The following is a 24,565-nucleotide window of genomic DNA, read 5'->3' on the forward strand; positions in this document are numbered from 1 at the left end:
CTGTATCATTAAAATGTGACATTGGTGGCAGTCTCAACTAAATATGAATACAGCCTCTCTTGAGTTTGCATCCACCTTTTGCATTTCTTTTTTTCTTTTTTAGCAACCCCTTAGTTTCTAAAGGATGAGAACTCCTAGGAAACGGTTCTTTAATAAACATCGAATCTGATTCTCAAGTGCTGATTATCCACTCTTATAATGATCTCTCCATCATCCAAAATTTGAAAGGCCATTGGCTAGAGTGGAAATCTTGGAGTTACGCCAGTGGCACACTGCATTTGCCTAACTGAACTTCTACACCTCGTTTGGGTGAAACTAAGAGACAGTACTGAAATCTGCAATGTGCAAGATGGCAAAAAATGCCAGCCCCGGGCAGACTCCAAGACCCAGAAGGCATTTGCGGATGCTAACAATTAACCTAAATTATCTTTTTTCTCTCTCAGGACTCTACTGCATTCTTTCCTTCATTGAGACTCAGAAGTCTTCAACCCAAGGTTTGTTGAAGCTCATGAAGGAAGGTGGTTAGTACATCTTGCATTTCTACAGCAATGGGTTTTCAACACAGTCCATGTGTGTGATTTTATATTATCCTACAACCATTTGGAGGTAAGAAAGACAAACATTGTCCTCAACTTGTTTCAGACAGAGAAAGTGTGGCATAGAGATGGTAAGTGAACTTCTTAAGTAATGAAGAGAGTATCATACAGAGAATGGAGGCCAATGATATTTTATCTAGAGTCAGACAAATGTGAGTTTGAACCTCTGCTCCCATAGATGCCAACCCATCGATGGGTGAGTATAGAACCTCTCTATGTTGCTTCTTCCTCAAAACGAAATGGCAATGCTAATATTTACACATTATGGCCATTTTGAGGAAATGCAATAAAATAAGTAGAATATCTGCACAGCATTTTGTGGAATGACTTATATGTGGTAAATGCTTATTAATAGAGGGCATTATTTTAATCAAAGCTACACTTAACTAGATTCTTAACCGCAAAATGGGATGAGAGAAGGCAGAATGCTTCACTCCCTTATTAATAAATATCTTTATTTAAAAAATACAAAATTGCATTTTTATCAATTTTCCCATTTATATAAAAAGAATTACACTCTAAGTCCTTTCAAGACTCACTCATTATAACAATGAAGTAATAATCTCATTGTTTATTCACTTCCTGTGGCCATAGGGGGGCATATAAAACAGGTAAAATTTTTGTAATATTCTGCAGAACATATATGGCTATTTTGTCTAGGTGAATACACCTCTTTTTTTTTCCCCCTAAAAATAACACCCTAATCAAATGAGCATGTATAGGTTTTCACTGGAATGTAAATCTACAATATTTGCATTTGGGTATTACATTATGCACTAAAATGGAAATTTTAAAGGTATGCAGCTGGTTTAGATTCAGAAAAGATATGGATTTATAGCTGTTAAGGAAGATGAGAGTGGAAAATTTTTGTATAAAATTACATGGAATATAAAGATCAGAATTGTCCATCAGAAATTTCTCCTGGGGAAAACCTAAAATGAGACCCCTATTATACCTCCGGGTTTGTATGCACAACGAGGCATGTGCACATTGAAGCAGTGTGCTATAATATTAGCCCCAAATGTAGATTTTTTCCCTAGTACACCTGCTCTATCCATCCTGTGATCTACTAGCTGGGAGACCGTGGACAAGTGTCTTCACTTTTTTGAATCTCATTTTCCTAGTCAGTAAAATGAGTTAATACACCTAAGAGACCTGCTTTAACGATTAAATAAGATAGCACCAGTAAACTGTCTATGTTAGTGCTTGCCAAAATAAGTGCACAATAACTGTTGTTTCTATTTCCTCCAACTCAAACACTGGTAACAATGTTGAAAATCTGATGTCTTCTCTGTTGCACAGAAGGTGGAAACTCCTGCTTAACATGGGATTACAACTGAAATGATGGGTATAGTCATTCAGTTGCCTAGGAGTTCACTAAAAAAGTGAAGCATTTTAACCACATTCCAAGAGTGAGTTTTAGGCACTTCTAGAGACATACTTTCTGTCTCATCACACCAGATTTCAAGAATTTGGCATCAATTAGCCCTAGTCCTATATTTTTCCACCACTAGTTTCTATTATTAAGCATCTTTGGCTTCAGTGGAGTTCACCAAAATCTCAACACTTGTGTGCAGAGAAAAAATGTAACGGATCAGTGAGGCAGGAACTTGAAGCAAAAGTCTACTAAGAGAAAGACTGGTTCTGAAACCCCAGTAATGATGCACCCAGTTTTAAATTACTTACCTGAAAACTCTTCCAAATGAAAGCCCCTACTAACTCGTTTATTTCACAGGTGCTAAATACTGTGGAGGAGAATTTGTCTGCCCTCCAACTTCAAACTGTGTGAATACTAACGTCAGCTATTACTGTGAGTGCCAACAGGGATATGTCACCAATGATGGAGATCGCACCTTCAAGAGTCTGCAGAAGAAATGCATTAGTGAGTACAGGACCCGGGGCTTACACGGGGGCTCAGTGGATACAGATCATTTCAGCCTTTCCCCAGGTGATGGTCAAAATGAAATGTCAGAAAACATACAAAATAGTATTCAAATTGGTGTATCTTCTTCAGTTGAAGATGGTATGGCTTTCATTTCATTTCAAAAATGCCATTTGGGAGAAAAAATGAAAATGCGGTGAATTTTCTTGCCTTTCTCAATAATAGATTCTAAGGACAAAATGTATAAGATGAAGAGGGAGAGAAAAGGGAAGAAGACTAAAAAAAAGTGAAAAAAAGGAAGACAGGGATCCAAATATATTATAGGAAGTGACTTCATTCAAATAAGTACATAACATCCCAGATGAACAATTTGCATGTGGGTTTTGACACAATTTTTTTTAAAAAAACTTTTATTTACTTTATCATATGTTAGAGGATAAATCTCTTTCTTTATAATTTTATCTCATTTGGATTAAATACAAAAAGTTTCAATATCAGAATTAATGAAATTAAAAGTAATTCAAAAAAGAAATCTCATACACAAAACCTGCCTCCTCAATCATGGTCATCTCCTTACAGACATGAAGAAATGATGTAAGACAGGATGATGGGTAAGGAGGTGTAAAAAGGAGTTGAATCTTGGAAAAGGGAAAGGAGATGGGGGAGATTGAGTGAGAAAACTTCATGAGGAGAGAGAAAATGAGTGACAGGTTTGGTGAAGTGATAAAAAGGAAAGAACTAGAAACAGAACCGGTTTTGAAAATGACCTGAAGTTTAGGAAGCTCAATACAATCCTGAGACTATTGATCGATAGAAAACCATGGCATAAAACAACAGTGGGCTGGCTCATGACACTTCTCTGAGTTCACACAAGAGAAAAGAATAAAGACCAAAACATTCCAAGCCAGGTCTTACAAAAAAATTCTTAGGGTGTTCATCAGAGAAGTCTTTTATCCTACAAGCAGCCAAAATGCAGGGGTTCTCAACCCTGAGTGTGCATCACCATCCATCCTCTGGGGAGCTGGTTCAAAGAGATTCCTAGGGCAGGACCCAGATTCAGATTCAGCAGGGCTAGGGTGGAGCCAGGGAATTTGCATTTTTAAGAAGCTCCCAGGGTATGCTGATGCTGCTGGTCCAGAGACCACACTTGGAGAACCACAGCTCACACCTTGAGTAGGATTGTCCAAGCAGATTGCTCCAAAGTTTCTCCAAAAGAGTTTTAATCAATCCCTACTGAAACATCTTTCTTTTTTCTAATAATTTAAGCTGGCAACACCAATCATGTTCACTGATCATCCACTGAACAAATGTTTACAAAGCGTCTACAACTTGCAAGACATCAAACTCAGCATGTAAAAGGATTCAAGTCACAAAGACTCAAGAGCAGGAAGTTGACTTGATGCAGCCCAGGGTCTAAACTGAGTTCCTATCCTCTCCTTCGCTCTGACAGTTGCTCTGGCATGTGACAATGTCTCCACTCCTTGTCCTCTAAATGCAATGTGCAATAACATTACAAAGGGTTATGAATCTACCAGTGATGCATGACTTATATCAATTTCTGGAAAGCAGAATTTTACAAACAACATAGAAGATTGCAACAGTAAGTCCGAATAGAGTAATAGGCTTAAAAAATCAGAGTGGATTAGGTGTAGCAAAAGTGAACCAGTTCCATACAACATGGGTTTGAGATTCTAGAGAAAAGCTACCCAGGTGAGCAAAGATGCCAGGAAGAAAACAGGTCATAGAACCGAAACGTGAAACTATGCCCATGATTGAATTTTCTCTTTTATTGGTTGTTTCAGAAAACAAAAAACAAAAACAAAACAGTGAATGTTCAAAGTATTCCACACCTTAGAGTCTCTATTCATTCTGTGATAAGTTTAGCTACTAGACCAGAATTTTCCATCAAAACCCAAGGCCCATAATTGGAAATGTTACTAAGCAAATAGAGTAGCCTGAAAATTTTATTATGAGAAGCAAAAATCGGGAAACAAGTGGGAATCATAATAGCATAAGAGTTGACTTTTTCCCATCTTTCCAGTTCCTGTCCTAGATATTGATATTGTATTAACAGCTTAGTCTTCTAATCCCATGTTGATTACCTCTATGACCCTGGAGAATTATCACCTCTTTGCACAGTAGGCTGTTACTTCTAAGAATTCTCCCAGAGAACAAACACTCAGATATTTTTTAAACTCTTAGTAACTTAGGAAAATCCCTTATGTCTTCAGGCAGCCATCCTTCTCAGTGGCTCCCGAACCTGTATGCTGAATGAAATCACCTGGGGTTTTTGTGAAAGCATCAGATTCCGAGTCCCACCACCTTGAAATTCTTTTTTAGTGGATCTGAGATTCATTTTGGGATTTGTATTTTCAACAAATACCTCTAAATATTTCTGAAGCTATAGGTCTTTGGCACAGAAAAGTCTTTGACACCACTGCCAATGGGTAGGTGGAATGTATGTATTCAGCTGGCTCGATTATGAACTGTTTGACCACTCTGCAGCTATGGATGAATGCCATAATAGCATTGCCCGTCGACCCTCAAAGACCAATACAACTGGAAGCTACCTTTGTACCTGTCAACCTGGTTTGGCTCTAAGTAATGGAAAGCCAAACTTCACACATGAGAAGGTAGAATGCACTGATAAGTATTGATAAAGCCCAGTGCCTATACACCACCGGGAACGCATATGAAGTCCACATTGTCAGGTTTATTAACTTGCTACAACAAAGAAGTACACCCACCATGAGGAAGCTTGGGTGTCTCAGTAAAAAGATGCCAGAATGGGCTTAATGAAGAGTCTGGCCTTATGCCAGGTTGCTTCAACTAGAGCTAAAGAAGCAGCAATTTCTTCTGTAAATCGTGCTGCCAGGAAATGAGAGCAATTTGATGATTGAGTATCTTGACTTTCAGGTAGGCGATGAGACTAATGAAGCTGGGTAAGAGTTGACCTTGGTTTAGAAGCAGAAGCATCCATGTCAGCCAGGAGAGTGGAATGTTTAGGAATGTGGTAGGAATGTAAATTTTCAGGCTCCACCCTGGATCTACTGAATCTGTCTGTTTTAACAAGCTCTCCAGGCAGTGCTGATGCACACCAGAGTTTGAGAACCACTGTCTTAGGCCAACCTACATCAATACTCTAAAAATGGGACAGCGTACCCATAATAAAAATCCTATCAAGAATTCTTGTCCACAAATGCTGATGATAGGTTACACTGTTTTATAAAATAAAATGGCAGCCGTGGGTAGTGAATAAACTATAGAGATGATAATAAGGACTTGGAGAGAAATATTTAGGAATTTTTGAAGGCAAACATTCTTCAATAATGGTACTCTGTCTCCCTGGGTCTCCAAAATATATTATTTTTTAAAGAAAACTTGATCCTGTCTCACTTGTAGATACTTGATGCTACAGGAATCTGAGAAGAAACATTTTTGTCATCTTGTAAGGTCAAATATTTCCTGACCTTGAAGAAGTAACTCTCTCCAACCTCTCTTCTTCTTTTCATTCTTAGAAATCAATCCTAATTGTTCTCAACTTGGCAAAAATAAATTTTCCAGAGACTGTGAAGTCCAGGTGAGTTTCATGCCATCATCATCTTGTGTATTGGGCATGAAAAGGGGCAGAGATAAAATATACTTAAGTTTCTTGTAACATTTTTCACTATATTGTGTGGTAGATCTTTTTTTCCAAATACAAAACCAAATGTACCAACCTTATTTATTCATTAGATATCCACTAATTTAAAATGCTACTTTTTAAAATGCAAGTTGATAACTAAAACATGGGAGATGTGTATAGAAATTCTCTGTACTATTTTGCAAAGCTTTTGTAAATTGGGTGGGGAAGTGACAATTAGCCCTATCGTACCCCTGGAGTTGGGCAATCCCATATACACACTTCCTGGTCTCTTTGTTTCACCCATCAGGAACAAAATTTCTAATTAAAGCATCTTTATATATTTTAATAACTCATAGGGCAAGTCAATAAAAAATTTCCTTTTTTTCTGAATTTCAGTTAAGCATTGAATGTCACCAAATATCACTTGAGTGCTCAATTCAGATATTAAATCTCTTACCACTGAGATTTTTTTTCCATATAGACTTGTCCTTAGAAGAATTATTGGAAAGCTGTACTAACCCTCTATAAATGTATAATTAGCTTTAAGTCAATTTCATGGCCACATTAACTATCAGCCACTCAAAGTCTTGTATGCCCAAGTTCAATACACACATTTCTATGAAGCCCAGATTTCTGTGGTATAAAGAAAATGTTCAAATCACCTTTCTTGTGGGTTTTTTTCTAGCTGAATTCCACACATTATCGGAATAACAGTAGATGGATTTGCTCTGACTTAGTGAGGCTCTCACGTAGGTGTGAAAACGGAAATGCAACACTGTCTTTAAAGGTTTGAAATCCCTTCTAATATTTTCATATCTTTTCATGCTTGGTGATTCTCAAACTTAGCTATACATTAGAAAGACTAGGGTGGCTATAAAAAAATGTACTGATACCTGGGTCTCAGTTGAACCAGAATCTCTGAGGGTAGAGTCCCATTGTCTGTATTTTTTAACTGACCAAACGATTCTAATGCACAAGGATGGTTGAGAACCATTACAAATGGCTCTCAGGGTTTCCTCCAAGTCCTCTGGATACAAGGCTAGTCTACTGGAATCCCAGTTCATTTTCAGAGGAAAGGGGAGCACATACAGAATAAGTATCCAAATCACTAAGAGAGTAGGAGGTTCAGAGAGTTTTTCATAGTTAAAAAAAACTTCCAGAGGTGGTCCTGTGAGTCTCTACTAAGGATGGTATGCTTCTCTCTCATCCCATCCACCCCTTAAAAATTAGTCCAGAAGCTCACAGACTTAAATGGATTGTGCTTAATTCAGTAGGCAAACAGGTAAAAACAGGTCTCATTTTCTGCCCCAATACATGAAGTCACTGGTGTTTCACAATATTGTTTTACCATAATGGCTAACTCTATTCATTTTAATATAGTTGTTGTTTTACTATATTGGCTACGATATGGATCTTTACAGGAAGAATATAGCAGACAGTAGAAGAGAGAGAAAGTGAACAAGAAAAGAATCACAAACAGAAAAAATGATGACAGAAAGGATAAAATATGGGACAGGAAGGCACAGCAGCATTTATCCACAGTTTTTCAAGAAGTGACCTGATCACAGCAGAACAGAGTGACTTCTACTAGATCTGAACAATTGCATTGATTTCCCAAACATTCTGCTTCAATGCGCCTGTCATCTCTATTTGTAGGAAGACGAGCATCCCCAAGGAAGGTGTCTCTTTAATTCCAAATGCTTTAGAGAAAGATCTCGGGCACAGAATGAGTAGTTTCAGGCATCTCTTTCCATTTCCTTAGTGACGCTATCTATATTTTACCACAGGGAATAGCTAATTCTTTTGATCTCCTCACCAACATTACTGCCCACGGAACCACCAGAAACAAAGAAGAATTGGCTGCAGTGCTGACCCTGTATCTGCAGAGTGTTCAGTCAGCAGCATACAGTGAAGCTCAGAAACAAACCACAGAGGGCAAACGGAGGGTAGAGACACAGTTTATGGGTAAGCCCACGCCAGTGGCTCTTCCTCACAAGGCGTCTGCTTGAATGTATGTGTTTCGAAATGGATTGTTTCTGCAAAAAAAATCATGGACTACAATTAAGACCCTTTCAGAACCTACACCGGCGAGGAATCATGAAGTATGCACAGAGTGTCATTGATAAAGTTACTTATGTCCTAGAATAATGAAATCATGGGTGGAAGGACTGGTCACTCTCAGTCTAACTACCTATTTAACATTCTTTTTGGGTATTTTCCAAGTTCGTATTTCAGTGGGCACCCTCAGTTGCTATACTGGGGGACGTATAACTTTTCTAGTGCATGGTTTCTTGACTTTGGCAATATTGATATTTGGTGCTGGATCATTCTTTGTTGTGGGGGCTGCCTTATGCATTATAAAATGTTTAGCAGCAAACCTGGTTTCTAGATGCCAGTACCAACCTTCTCCTCATCCCAACATCATGACAACCCAAAAACTCTCCCGATATTACCAAATATTCCCTGAGGGGGAAAAACGTCACCCCTGGTTCAGAGCCACTGATTTAGAGAAATAAGACATAAGTACACGAAACAGTAACCGTACATAGCAGACATTATAATCAGTGTAAAAGACTGTACATCCTAGGAGATGGAAAGCTTAATGTCAGGTAGAGTTGCCAAAGAAACACTTCAATGAGATCAGAATCAAGGATGTGGTTGAGGAGGGAGAGGAGAAGGAAATACCATAAAAAAATAAATTCACCCATCATCCAGTGATTGACGGATGGATAGAGGGATAGATAAGTGATGAAAGCAACATAGCAAAATGTTGGGAATTGCAGAATCTGGGTGGTGGGTACTTGGTTGTTCAGTGTGCAATCTGCTTGACCATTTGTGATAAAATATCAGGAATACATTTTTTTAAATAAGGGAAAATATGAGTGAAACAAAGCCAATTGTAAAAATTACTGCCCTCCAGGAGTTTGTAATCTGATGACATATGAATGTAAAATAAGTACACAAATAACAACTCCTTGGCCACAAGACAAAACCATTTTAGAACTAGGAATATACCATTGCACCTTATTTCCAAGGTGAAACACATAGTTCAAAAGCTTTTACCAACTTTATCCCAATTTGGTCCTCATGACAGTCCAGCAGAGTGAGTAAGGAAGGTACTGCATTTTATAGATGATGGAATGGATTCAAAGAGGTTGAGATTTAATCACTATGCGATATATTAATAAAGAGGAAACGTTGGGACTCAGTCTCAGATGCTCTTGCTCTGGATCCAGGGCTCTTTCCACTTCTCATTCCCACAAGCCAGTTGCCATTATGACCTTTCCAGGGCAGAGAAAAGGCCATAATTTCAGGTGGCTACAGCTGTTGTCACCTAGCATTGGACCTCTTGATGTTTCTGATGCTCGGACACTGTCAGCTTCCTTCATGGAGCATCTTTGGCACTCCTCTTGCCAAAGACCTGCAAGCATCCCAAGATGCCCCAAGACCCCTCCTCCAGCTGGCATCTTAGAACACTCCCCTCAGCCTCTGAGATTCTAGAGCTGGATCCTGTCATCCTGCTGGTAGCTCTTGAGGAGGATTCCTTTTATCATGGGCTCCAGTCTAGCTCCAATTTGCAGATCTGAATCTCCTTCCCCAACAGTCTGCACCCTTGAATCGTGATTCCACTGCAATACCCTTTATTCTTCTATCAGGCAAGGACATCTTCTGCTTCATCCAGGGAAGATTTTAGGCTTCTCCTGGTGAGAGTCAGACACCAAACTTTACATTCTCCAATCTCCAGTAACAGATGGATGCTCCTTGCATAATACCCCTGAAACATTTCTCAGTTGACTTGACAGGAGGAGAAAGTACGTTCATTTACACCTTCAACTCTTTCCCATAGAATCCTATCTGTTTTCTCCAAGCTGTTATGGAGAGGGGGGATTGCAGGCAGCCATCACCAATGCTGGTGAAACCTACTGTTGGATATTATGAGCGATGTCCAGTATAGTTGTTTGGCCCCTCATTTCCGGATATGGGAGACACACAAGTCCTACTACGTTCTTCTTGGCCTTTGAGGCCACGTCAAAACTGAGGCAGGTAGTGCCCCATTTCAAGTCCTGTTACCTTTATTTCCCTGCGCCTAGTAACAGGTGGGACACTGTGGTTAAATAATAAAATGAATGCATGAGTGAATGATAATGAAATGTGTAGAACAGATGAGAAACTTTCAAATGAAGCTCTACGTAGTGTACTTAGCCTCAAGGATACAGGAGGACAGAGTTCAACACTGACAAAGACCAAAATGACATAAACTCACTATGTGTTCTTACCAGCACCTCCTTGTAAAGTTGCTTAAAATGTCTCTGTCTTTCACCAAAAGAGGTAAAATGGAGGAATGTAAAGACAAGTCTCTACAATTTTCCATGTGTATATCTTAAGAAAATGGAGAAAAACTGCTTCAAATACCACTTCCTGCATTGATTATAGAGTGGTGGGGTGTCACAAAGCCTCTTCCATTTCCTTCTCTTGAAATGACTACAGTCAAAATGACAAAGCATCAAGCTCAAAGTTGAGTTTGACTTCTTGCTTCTCATCTCACCCATACACATTCCCCATTTTATCTGCTTTGTTCCCTCAAGAATATTGTTTCTCCACATAAGACCAACAAACTCACCTACCATGAAAGATAATCACATTTCTATTTCAGGGGAATAAATTTCCTGTTGGAAGCCCCTTTGTAATTTTCTTTTACTTTACTTAGTGATTCTATTCCATTGTGGCAGTGGTGCCACACACAATGAAACTCATTCTATGTAATTGTAAACTGCTTTGAATTTTTAATATAAATAGATGTCAATCTTCATAAAAAAAAAATGTCTGGTTTCCAGCTATTGAAACTCTGGCCATTAAAGGAGGCTGCAAAGGGTCAAAAGAGACGTTCACCCTGAGGGCTGGAACAGAAGTGATGAGCATTCACTGCACGACCATTGCTGGGGAAGACACTGGAGGTAATGGAAAACTGAGGCTTTAGAACTAAGGAAAATATTTTTCACTTAAATTGAGAAATCCATCACTGCTTCTAAGTCCAACCACTGTGGCCTTTTTATAGACAATTTAAAAGTCAATCAAAGTCTCATTCATCATATATTATGAATTTGTCAAACAAATGTGGCCACATGAATTATAAACATCTAATATCTTTTATATCTATTTTGTATTTCATATTTGTTTCTCCCACCCCCTTTATTATTTTTGTGTGAATTTAAGTGAACACTTAACATAAGATCTACTCTCTTAGAAAATGTTAAGTATACAATGCAGTATCATTTGCTGTAAGGACTATGCTGTGTAGTAGATCACGATATGAGATCACATATATATGTCATAATATATAAGATCATATAAGACTGACATATACTTTTAGATATATATGTATACATATAAGTGATTATATAAGATCACTAAATTAGATCACAGAGCTTATTTATCTTGCATAACTGAAATATTGGATGCTTTGACCATCATCTCTCCAATTCTCCTTTCCACCAGCCCTCTAAATCAACATTCTATTTTGTTTCTATGAGTTTGACTATTTCAAATTGCACATATAAGTGAGATCATACAGTATTTGTCTTTCTGTGTTTGTCTTATTTCACTTAGCATAATGTCCTTCAGGTCCATCTACACTGTTGCAAAAAGCAGGATTTCTTTTTTTTTAAGGCTGAGTAGTATTCATTTATATGCATATACCACATTTTCTTTATCCATTCATTGATGGATGGACGTTTAGATTGTTTCCATAACTTGGCTATTGTGAATAAGGCCTCAATGAACATAGGAGTACATATAACTCTTTGAGATCCTGATTTCAACTCCTTTGCATAAATAGCCAGGAGTGGCATTGCTGGATCACAGAGTAGTTCCATTTCCAGTTTTTTGAGAAACCTCCATACTGTTTTCCTAATGGCTGTATTAATTTACATTCCCACCAATAGTGCACAAGTGTTCCCTTTTCTCCGTATCCTTGCCAACACTAGCTACCCATAGGGCTTTTTATTTTTTTAAATAGTAGCCATCCTAACAGGTATGAAGAGATATCTCATTGTGGTTTTAAATTGCATTTCTCCAATGATTAGCAACATTGAGCACCTTTTCATGTACCTGTCCACCACTTGTATGTCTTCCTTTGAGAAATTTCGATCCAGGTCCTTTGCCCATTTTTAAAGTGGGTGATCTTTTTTTTTTTTTTGATATTGAGTTGTAGGAGTTTCTTATATATTTTGGATATTGACCCCTTATCAGATATATAGTTTGTAAATATTTTCTCCTGTACAGTAGGTTGCCTTTTTAATTTTGTTGATGGTTTACTATGATGTGCAGAGGCTTTTTAGTTTGAGATGGTCCCACCTGTTTATTTTTGCCTTTGTTGCCTGTGCCTTAGGTGTCATATCCAAAAAGTCATCTCCAAGACCAATGTCAAGGAAATTTTCCTATGTTTTCTTCTAGGAGTTTTTTGGTTTCTCGTCTTACGTTTAAGTCTTTATGCCATTTTGAATTGATTTGTGTTTATGGTTTAAGGGTCCAATTTCATTCTTTTGCGTGTGGATTTCTAGTTTTCCCAACACCACTTATTGAATAGACTCTCCTTTGCCTGTTGTGTGTCATTGGTGACCTTTTCAAAGATTGGTTGGCCATGTATGTGTGCGTTTATTCCTGGGCTCTCCTTTCTGCTCTGTTGGTCTCTATATACATTTTTATGCCATTGTCATACTCTTTTGATGACTATGGCTTTGTACTATAGTTTGAAATCAAGAAATGTGATGCCTCCAGCTTTGTTCTTTCTCAAGAGGACTTTGGCTATTTGGGGTCTTTTGTGGTTCCATAGGAGTTTTAGGGTTCTTTTATCTATTTCTATGAAAAATGCCATAGGAATTTTGATAGGGATTAAATGGAATCTGTAGATTGCTTTGGATAGTATGGACATTTTAACAATATGCATCTTCCAACTCATGAACATGGGATATATTTCCATTTATATGTATCTTCTTCAATTTTTTCATCAATGTTTTATAGTTTTCATGTCCAGATCTTTCACCTCCTTGGGTCCATAGAGGCTGGCCTGGTACTGGGAGAGGTCTGAAGCCAACATCTTTGTGGCTCAGTCTTGTGTTGGGGACCACTGGTGCAGGCCTGAAGCCCAGGTCCACCGGTGACAGCCTGGCATTGGGGTTCACTGGGGCAGGCCTGGAGCCTAGATCCATAGTGAACTTGGATTCTCACTTGACTCTCTTTTCCCCAGGGAGAGCTCTGGGGTGAAGAGGCTCACTCTTTGCTATAGTGGCTTGGGCAATGGGTGACCCAGATAGAATGGAACCATCCTTCCTACTGTCTCCAATGCATCTTTTCTTGTTTCTGTGCTCCACTCAAGTGCTGTAATCTCTCATCTGGAATCCAGAGCTGTCAGGAAGGTTTTTCATTCATTGCTGGTTTCTCATAGCAGTTTTCTGTGAGAGGACACTGGCTGGAACTTCTATCCCATCATCTTGCTGATGTCTCTGTTTGATACTTCATATGTTTTTGATCTCATGATCTTTGTTTTGTTTTTCTACACCTTGGTTCATCCCTTGATCACTAATAGTTTCGTCTAATAAATTCTCTAATAACTGTCTAATTTTAGCTATGCTTTTTTTCTAAAAGGGTCTCTTTAGAGACCCTCCTTAGAGACCTCTTTAATCTGTCTGCTTCTTTCCAAACAGGAGCAGCTGCCTTTATTTCCTATAACTCCATTGGACTCATCATGAATAACACATTTATCTCCAAGGAACACCTAAATACTGACGAAGAGCTGGACAAATTCTATCTCAACTCCAAGGTAGTGAGTGGCACAATAGGAGACGTGAAGAATGGGTCTCTGGCTGCTCCTATTAACTTCACTTTCCAGCATATTCAGGTGGGCACAAAGCAGGTAGCTTTTAGTTCTTGGAATTTTCTGGTATCCACTCCAATCAATCCCATGATGGGTTTGTTAAGTGGTGATGAACATGAGCATGGTCAGATTCTTGAAGACTAGTAACCAAGTAAACTATGCACCTGGTCTGACGCCATTTCCAAAAGACATTCTAACTACATGAATGCAGTTATCTTCTTAATAGTCAATGTATGGGAAGGGAATTAGAAATGCAGCAATATTTGTTGTTACGGATAAAAAAGAAATTTGTTCAAATTAGTCCTTTACTTCCTATGAAAGATATGGAAAAGGAAAGAAATGGAAAGATTTTTCCATTTGAATTTCCAGAACTTTTTGGAATTACTGAACCCAATGTTTTCTTCAAGCCTCTCATGTCTCAGAAATAAATTTTAAATATTGTCGCTGAACGTCAGATAATAAGAACATGTTTTATGAACCAAATATAAAAGCATCTTGCATATCGCACTAAGTATGGCTACTATCCATTTATTATTGCAAGAGCAGCTGGATCCAGGGGGTTCATAATGGATATTTTATGCAAAAAAAAGAAAAAGTCTAATGAAAATAGCTTTGACAAAAGGAACACAAGGTGCATTTCTGACTCCTCCAGTAGTCTGACCTTAAGGCAAGTTTTTGGTGCTCTATGAGATTTACTGTCCTTGTCAGGGCTGTTGTGGCAACTAAAATGAGATAATATTGTTATGGTAATTGGTAGGTTTTCAACAAACATTAGTTCTTTTCCCCACTTTGGATGGAAAGTTCTCCAGTTGGTCTAAAGTGGGTCAGTCATAGCTGGCAGGTTAAAATAGGGTTAGCAAATTTTTTTAGTAAAAGACCAGAGAGTAAATATTTTCAGCTTTGCTAACTATATAGTCTTTCCCAAAATTACTCAATGCTGCCACTGTAGTGCAACATCAGCTATAGACAGTACATAATAAATAGGCGTGTTCCAATAAATCTTTGCCGATGGACACTGAAATTTGAATTTTGTATAATTTTCAAGTGTCATTAAATATTATTCTTTTCTTTTTTTTCAACCATTTGAAACAGTAAAGAAGATTCTCAACTCACAGGCACATAAAAACAGGCAGTGGGCCAGATCTGGCTCATGGTTCATAGTTTTCCATTCCTTGGGCTAAAAGATCTCTTGAAGTCATTCATAAAAAGGTACTATTAGGGTTCATAGGACATAGTACTAGGCAAGGAGTAGTCAGAGATATGAGGGAGGGAGCAAATGTGAGAGGGATTATTCAATCAGCAATAGGGAGCAGCAATTATACCTGTGTTTTAACCTCAAATACACATAAATTGTAAATTCTAGTAGGTTTACATATATTGATACATATATTTACATTTACTGACTGAGGTGATTATAAAATACAATATAACAAGGATATTATTCTCTTTTCAGGTGAAAAATGAATTTGAAAGGCCTTTCTGTGTCTACTGGCACAAAACGACTTGGTTCAATGATGGCTGTCATGTCATCTTTTGTAATGTGACACAAACAGTTTGTTCCTGCAATCACCTCTCCAGTTTTGCAGTACTTATGGCATCCAGTGTGATGAAGGTATGGTCTTAAGTCTAATACTAACCAATTAGAGTCTGATAACTAATTTTTTTATAAAATAAATATTATTTCAAATTTATATTCAGAGGAGAATTTAAAGATATTTATAGATTTTATTTAATTAAGAAAAATGTATGCCTGCTGGTTTTAAAATGGAAAATATAGAAAATTACAAAGAACACGAAAAGATGCTACCATCCATCAATAATGGAAATTAGCTTAAAACATAAATTCTGTTATTTTATGCATGTATATATTTTTTCAAATGTGTGACCACACTCCATTTCAGTGGTTCTCAACTGGTGGTCAAATTTGCCCCCTAGGGGACATACAGCAATACTGCAGACATTTTTTCTTGTCATTACTTGGTGGAGGAGAGTGCTACTGACATCTAGTGGGTCCAGAGATGTTGCTAAACATCCTACAATGCAGAGGACAGCCCTCCACAACAGAGAATCATCCATCCCAGAATGCCAATAGTGCTGAGACTGAGAAACCCTAATCTATGTAGTATATATTCTGCTTTGTAAATCTGACATCATCATGGACACTGTCTACTATCCATAAGTAGTCAATTTAACATTGTCATGGATATTTTCTAATACTCATAATGGTCTGAAAACATTTTTTTAAGGTCTGAGTGGTAATCCAGATCAAGAATGTAAAATAACCAATATTACCTTCTTTACAATAGTAAATTTATCAAAGAAAATGGAAGTCTAAAATGAGTTTCTTTTGCTGGAACCAGGAGGACCCTGTGCTGACTGTGATCACCCACGTGGGGCTGGGTGTCTCTCTGCTGTGTCTCCTCCTGGCGGTCCTCACCTTCCTCCTGTGCCAATCCATCCAGAACACCAGCATCTCCCTCCACCTGCAGCTCTCACTCTGCCTCTTCCTGGCCCACCTGCTCTTCCTCACAGGCATCAAACAGACCAAGCCCAAGGTAGAAAAACTAACCAAAGTTCATTCTTGTTTATGGAGAGCTTGCCAATGAGGAGAAAGGAGGTGTATGGAGAAGTGATGTGACAGGAAATAATCGGATAGCAAACTTCAATTATGATTGATTTGTTGATGCCATTTGCAAAATACTTTGTATAGGTCAAGCTCTATGATTTACATAATTTCATTCAATTAGCTGAATTTATTTGGTTTAACGAATATTTATTTAGGGCCAATTCTAAGCCTAGAACTTTGCTAGGAATTAAGAATACACAGTGCCCCGTCCTCATCCAATTAAAAAGTAAAGAACTTGTTTTCACAGCAGAAGTAAACACACAGAGATTCAGATCCCATAGGTAAGACAGTTGCCAATGTCAAAAACAGGAAAGGCTCCCTGAAGGAATTTGTGTCTAAGTTGTGCCCTTAGGTTAGGGGAAGAGGTTAGCCATTGGAAGAGAAAAACATTCCAGACAGAAAACTGATGAAGGCCTGGATGTGAGCTGGGTCTCAACTTATTTGGAAATCTTATGTAACTCAGTTTTCCTAGAATAATGATTCTCACACTTTCCTGTGCATTAGACTCATCTGGAAGGCTTTTGAAAAAGTGAGCCTTATTTCTAGATTTTATGATCTAGTAGGTCCAGCATGGAGTCTGAGAATCTGCATTTATACCAGGTTCCTAGGTCATTTTGATGCTGATGGTCCAGGGATCGTACTTTGAGAGCCACTAGCATGGAATATATACTGTGATTGGGGAGGAGGCAAGAGTTGGTCACTTTTTATACAGCCTTCCGGGGATCTGGGCATTCTTTGGTATCTCAGACTTTAAAACTGAAATAAACAGAATGTAGAGCAAAGTTCAAGGTTGAAAACTGCTCCAAGTTGGTGCCAATGAAGAAGAAAGTTGAATGGGTTTGAGCGTGAGAAGGGATGGGGAATCCACAGCACCTACTCACTGCTTGGATGTGGAGGATGAGGTTGGGGATGTTATCAGGGGTGACACCCAGAATGCAGGTTTGTCCTGTGGAATGGATGGCTGATTGTCCTATTCACAGAATACAGTGTAAGGAGCTCTTTGGACTGGATCCCTTTGAGACACATTGAGGTTTCTCTGGTATATCCAAATTGAAGTGGTCAGAGGACAATTCCCTCTATAGATCTAGTGCTCGGGTGAGAATGCACATGGAAATAATTAGCACACCATCTGGAAGTACCAGAAACCCCAGGAGAGGATGATAACTCTTAGGAATAAAGATGCAGAATAAGAAGGGGGTTGGGGATGAAATTCTGAAGGATAGGCATAGAAAAAGAAAAAGAAAAGATAGAGGAGGCATAGCCAGGGAGGAAGAGCTTTAAGTGTCAAATAATGCAATGATTCAAGGCAATAAAACTTGAACAGTTTCTATTGGTCAAATCGAAAAATGACCATTGGTGAATTTGGTGAGAGCTGTTTAAGAGGAATAGGGCAGAAGTCAGGGGGTACCGGGGGAGGGCTGAGGACTGAATGGGTTGTAGGCGGGAAGAGGGAAAAGGAGAAAGCAGCACTCTTGAAGAGGGAGGAAGAGACCAGAAAGAACCTGGAGCAGAACTTGAGACCAGGGAGGTATTTGCTTTCAATAAAATGAAAGAGCCTTGAGAGTACCTAAATGCACTTAAGAAGGTGCCCAGGAGAAGAACTATGACTAACGACAGATGGGGGGATCCAAAGCAAGACTAAGAGGACAGGATAGAGAGTAAAAAAGAGGTTTCTGCTTTGGAGGGTGCTGCGGAAATGTAGAAGAATTTCTACACAGTACTAACACAGTTTAGTTAGGGACCGTAAAAAACTATACAGTAGTTTAGTTCTTAGGCAGTATCTTAATTATAATAAAGAAGGCAGAAAGTGAGACTTACCTGGTAATAGAGTTTTACCAATTGAGTATCATAAAAGAATTAAAAAGGCAGGAGAGTCGAGTATAATCACAGATTGGTTGAAGCAACATGAGTTCAGGTCTAGGATAGATAGGGAAGGAGATGAATGAAGGAAGGAATAGGCTAGTGTGGCGAAAGCAGAAGGATCAAGGAGCCCTGGTGTCTTGGCAAAGTTTAAGAACAGGGATGGCTGGAGTCATTGTGCTTTTAAAAACCTGGAAGGGTATGTCTAGAAAGAAGAATGCCTGAATTTAATGTCAAGGAGTACAGTGTGGACATAGAAACAGGTGTCCAAAGTGAAATGCAGATCATTGTAGGTAAGGGGTCAAGAAACTTAGAGGCCAAGGTATTGGATATTGAAGTTATCCAGGATGATGGTAGAAGCTGGAGAAGCACTCAAATTTTAAAAGCATAACAGGAGTCACTCAGTACTTAGGAAGTGCCAAGGATAAGAACGGGTAAAGGATGACCTAGCTGGACCTGGATGTTTGGTGTCTCTGTAGGAATAACACACAGCAAATCCCGTTAATGAAAATACAATACCAACCTCACCTTCTGCCTTCAAGATGCACAGCGTACATAGAAGGGACGTCTACTTAAGACAGACGTAAGGAAGCAGCATCTCCAAGGCAGAATCAGAGTTTAGGAAAATCAAGGAGCTGGAGGAGAGTTCAGTAAAGACTTGGAAAGGAATTCACAGGGACCAAGGACAGTTTTGGGGGAAGGGAAGCAATAAGAGTTTGGGTCTGGGCTGAGGAAACATGGCGTCGTGTGGGAATGAAAGCACGGGAAATAATAAATGAAACATTTTGAACAATGATCAAGTGTGAAAGGAATGAGATACACAGTGGGGCTAGCTGACCACTAGTTTTCTGGAATAATTGGTTTTTGTACACCTTTTTAGGCGGGGAAGGAATCAAGTCTTTCTGGAAGAAGAACGTATTCAATTCAGGCTCAGCTAAGGAGGCAGACAATGGGGATTATTTTAGTTCTTAAAACTCTGATACATGGAATAATTTTTGTCCTATGTCAGTATTTTATATTTAAAAAGATAAATTGTGAGATTTATCTGTGAGTTTAATGTTTCTAAGTTTATATCTCTCTTCAAATGCAATGCTGTGTTGGGAATAAAATGGCATCCTCGTGCCCATCGAGCACTCCGGTGCGTCTCCTCCCCCTCCAGGTGCTGTGCTCCATCATCGCAGGGCTGTTGCACTACCTCTACTTGGCCTCCTTCACCTGGATGCTCCTCGAAGGACTGCACCTCTTCCTTACCCTTAGGAACCTCAAAGTGGCCAACTACACCATCACCAAAAGACTCCAGAAGAGGTTCCTGTATCCTTTTGGCTACGGGATCCCAGTGGTGATTGTGGCTGTGTCTGCAGGGCTCAATCCCCATGGCTATGGCACACCTAGACAGTGAGTGTGATGCTGAACTCATCCTGGTGGGGAAATGTGTACACACCTGTCTTCCTTGTAAAAACAAGGGAGAAACAACAGGAAACTATCTGTTTTGACAATCATCACTATAATTATTAATACTGACACCCATGATATTAACAGCAGTGGTGGCAGCAGTTCTCACTTGCCATTTCCTTTGTCCAGGTTCTGTGCTAAACACTTTGTATACAGTATTCCATTTGACACTCAGTACCTGCATTTGAAAAGTAGAGAATAGTCCTGTGTCCCCACGTAACAGGTGAGGACAGTGAGACTCAATGAGGTTGAATGATTTTTCCAAGGTCATAGAATTAGTTAGGTATAAGATTTGCCCACGTCTGGATGCTAGTCTCACTCAAATAAATTATGTTGCATCTCTAAACCATCGTATTCACAACACAAAGCAACTTACTCATCTTCTTGGGCTTTTCCTCTTCTCATCAATATCAGACAGTCAGGAGGAAATAGTTTGGTGTTTAAAATGTAGACAGATTGAGTGCTCTGAATTACCACTCAAGTCTATACTATCATACAGTTGGAATCATTAATTTCTGGGGTGTAAAGAGTCTTAGAGTGTTATTAGAATCTAATAACACTCATTCAGCCATCCTCCCACATTTTATACATGAAAAAAATAGCCTGAATAGTGGCTGAAAATGTAATCGTTTTGAAATGCAGAGAAAGAAAAAGCCCTGTCTCCATATAAGCAAAAATTATATAAATTTCAAGAGGTTTGTTACAGTGTCAGGAGGCCAATCAAGAAAGATGCCTCATCTCAAATCCTATCCACCCATAATCATGGTCACAGCATTCAGAATACATGATACTTGGTAAATGTTTTAAAGCTGAAAATTACATTTTCTGATAAACAAGCATTTTTGTGTTGTTTTAAATCCCAAGTATACTGTTAAATACATAATGTGATGTGACAGTCTTGAGAAGCACTTGAAGTCCTCATCATTACTCTAAGCGTTCTTCCCACTCTGAGATTCTCCTCTGAAGTAGCAAAAATCTGTGGATTCCTATTTCTAACTGAATATGTTGATAAACACGCTCCTCTATTCAGTGCTTCTGATTATGTTTGGGATTGTTTGTCTCCATTCTTGCACTCTCTAGCTAATCTATACCTTTGTTCTCTCTCCAGTTCTAATATATTCTGCATCCAGAATTTTCTTAATGTTTTACTGCATTATTCAAATTTTAAAACCAAAAAATAAACTAGGCCAAACTCACATCAAGTCAAACTGCCCATGACAATCTTTCCATGTCCTTCATAACCTGACCTCACTCCACTTACGCCAAAATTTTTCCCACTACGTTACTCCATTCCCGGGCTGCTACCTACCAGACATCATCCAACCACATTACTATTCCTCATGAACCTTGTGTGGCAAATTTAGTTTACCACTGAATGTATCTCATTATTTTTGATGGGAAACATACAGCATAAATTTTAGTATCCCTTAAACATCTTATATTTATCCCGGATAGTACTGAACAGTTGATATCTATTTACTGGTTCTTCTTTTTTCAGCTGCTGGCTTAACCTAAAAGGAGGGCTTATCTGGAGTTTCATAGGTCCAGTCTCTGTGATCATCTTGGTGGGTATATAATATATTTGTTTTCTACTTAAGGTAAGATCAAAATAGGTACCATACAACATGGTAAGCCACTACATTAGCATCATTTAAAATTGAAGCAGATGTTCCAAATACTTGAATCTACAAGTCCTCCTGAGCATTCAGATCTACTAAATGTAAAACAGTGGACTAGAGGTTATTGAAAGATGTATATTAAAATTTCTTATTATGAATGTGAATCCACCAATTTCTCCTGGAAATTATGTCGATTTTCCTGTATTGTTTTTTTCCAGGGTAATATTCACCCTGAGCTAACATCTGTTGCCAATCTTCCTCTTTTTATTTTTTGTCCTCCCCAAAGCCCCAGTGCATGGTTGTACATACTAGTTCTAAGTCCCTCTCGTTCTTCTATGTGAGCCACCACCACAGCACGGCCAGTGACAGATGAGTGGGGTGGTTCTGAGACTGGGATACAAATCTGGGCCACTGTGAAGCAATGAGAGCCCTGAACTTTGGCCTCTAATCCTGCCCTTGTTTATTGTATCCCAACTCTGCACTCATGGTAGACTGTATGGTTTATAATCTTGAATTTGACTTCATCTTCAAAAAGTGTTTTAATTCTGTTGAAAACATATCCTTCCAGAGCGGTTCTGAATTTGATACTATCAGGTATCCCAGAGCCACTACTGACGTAGAATAAGTTGTTATGTAAAGTGTCTGTTTGGGCATTCCAAAGTAAAGTGATGATATAAATTTGGACCTCAAACTAGTGTGAGGAGAAATTGGTAATAAAAATCTCAAGAAATGCATTTGAACTTATGCTCAGAGCTCCTGACTAAGAAAATTAGCTTTTATTTGCCTTTTTTCCTGCACTGGTAGGAAGATGTTTTTATACTAGACCACTTTAGTGAGAGAGTAGCCTTTCGAGGTTCTTGGCTTTATGCGGGTGGGTCTTAGTTCCAACTTGTCACTTCACAAGTCTTTGTCCCCTGCCCCAGCACATGTTGGAATCTCAAGTCCCTAGTTAATTGAGACCATCTCTCACATCCATTCTAGGAAAGGGCAGTATCAACCTACTCACTTGCAGATCAGGTTTGGAGTTCCATCCTTATTTCTGATCATCAGTGATTTTCTTTAATTTCTTTTAACTCCACTATACATCAATTGATGTTTGCTATCTTTTATTCAGCAATTCTAGATGTTTCTTGGATGATCACAAGAAATATCTGGGGAGCATGTTAAATATACAGGTCCCATGGGCCTACCTCAGACTTACTAAATCTGAATTTATGAGACTACAATGCAGAAATTTGTGTTTTAGTAAATACCCCAGGTAACTAATGATCGGCTAGTTTTGAGAATACCTAAGAACCCATGGACTTAGCCAGTAGGTCTCAAAGCATCTTTAATATATCTTACAGCTTTTTACAATAGATTCCTAGCTCTTTTCCATTTTGCCAATATCTACAAGCCTTAAATGTCGATATTTGCTGACGGTATTTCATATCATTCCTACAGATAAATTTTATCTTTTATTTGACAATCCTATGGATTTTGAGAGACAGGCTTTCTTCCCTCAATAAAGAAGTGTCCACGATAAAAAACACAAGGTAAGGAGGGATCAGGCTTTTTTGGAAGGCCCAGGGAGATGAGCTCATTAAATGTTTCCATGAGATTTTTCTCTTGGGGTACACTTGAAGAAGTATATGATGGTCTTCCTTAGTAACCTGAGTATAAAAGTGGCCAAAAAAGAGGATAATATCATGTATTAAGCATTAACTCTTGTGTCCATCTCTGTGCTTGCCAAAAAGTTCTATGAGGTGAGTAATTTTATTCTTGTTTTACACTGATTATTATGAGCCAGACATTATGTTTTGTATGTATTATCTTATTTAACCCTTACTCCAGCACAAGGAGATAAGCACAACTATCAATCTCATCTTTCCAATGACTGGACTAAGGCTGAAAGGGTTAAGTAGCTTGCCTGATATAATACAGCTGAACCTATGTGTCAGACCTGAGATCCAATCTTTCTGATGCCTGAATATGCATCCTTAACCACAACTACCTCTTGCAAGGGATTCTGGAAAACTTGTCCAAAGATGTACCAGTAAGGAGAGGCTAGGCTGTGTTGTAGTAACAAATAGCACCCACATTTCAGTGGCTTAAATCAACAAATGATGAGTTCTTGTTCATACTGTGTGTTCATATGTGGATCAATTAGGGGCTCTGTTCTATAGTGCCCTAGCTCAGTGAGCCAGGAAATGGGGTAGCTACCATCTGGAATGTTGTCCATCACTACAGGAAAGGGTCTCCCTCAGGCAATTAAACACTTTGGCTGAGAAGTGCCACACATCACTTCTGCTCACAGTTCATTGACCACAAGGGACCAGGAAGTAAAATCCTAACAGGACCTCAGAAGGAAGGAAGCAAGATATACTAGATGAATAGGACTAATGACTAAAGCAAAATGTCAGTGAATAGTAGAGGCTAAAGGAATGCCTGCCTGACCTCATCCAATCCCTTTTTGCTATACTACATTGGCTGGTGAGTAATAAGAAAAGCTTTATCTTTTTGTAACAAAAATCCGGGCTGGGCAAATTCATATATTTAAAAGATGAGTATTTACAAATTACTTTTCCTTTAAGTAAAATTTCTTTAACAAATTTCCTTTAATCATAGCTTTCTTGTACATATTTAATTTCTAGACATCATAGTTAATATACATGCTCAGAGAGATTACCTACATGTACTGACTACCAAATTCAACTTAATGTGAAATTAAATTTAAGCAAGTATTATATTTTAATGCAATAATTCTCAATTTTAATGTGCATCAGCATCATCCAGAGAGCTTGTTAGAACACATGTTGCTGACCCGCAGCCCCAGAGTTTCTGATTCAGGACATCTGGGTGGGAACCGAGACTGCAGTTCTAATAAGTTCTCGGATGATGCCCATGCTGTTGTTCCAAAATCAAAATTTAAGAGCCACTGACTTAAAGCTAATATGGAACACAAATCAAAAAATAAATACGTCCAAACTGTAGTTTACATGCTGAAAATTTTAGCTGTGCTCTCTTCAGTTAAATTAACTACAGAGTAATTC

General features: G+C 38.6%; 1 protein-coding gene across 1 annotated transcript; it reads left to right on the forward strand.

The window, feature by feature from the left end:
* The first annotated feature begins 788 nt into the window (after positions 1 to 788).
* LOC103541397 (adhesion G protein-coupled receptor E3-like) lies at positions 789 to 24,454 on the forward strand. Its single transcript, XM_070626624.1, has 11 exons — positions 789 to 792; positions 2,332 to 2,478; positions 5,997 to 6,058; positions 7,891 to 8,068; positions 10,939 to 11,058; positions 13,807 to 14,000; positions 15,430 to 15,588; positions 16,337 to 16,531; positions 19,622 to 19,857; positions 21,413 to 21,479; positions 24,299 to 24,454. The coding sequence occupies exons 1-11, from the start codon at positions 789 to 791 to the stop codon at positions 24,452 to 24,454; spliced, it is 1,518 nt and encodes a 505-aa protein (XP_070482725.1).
* Positions 24,455 to 24,565: the final 111 nt, after the last annotated feature.

The sequence above is a fragment of the Equus przewalskii genome, chromosome 6 (genome assembly GCF_037783145.1).
Source record: "Equus przewalskii isolate Varuska chromosome 6, EquPr2, whole genome shotgun sequence".
Classification (NCBI taxonomy): domain Eukaryota; kingdom Metazoa; phylum Chordata; class Mammalia; order Perissodactyla; family Equidae; genus Equus; species Equus przewalskii.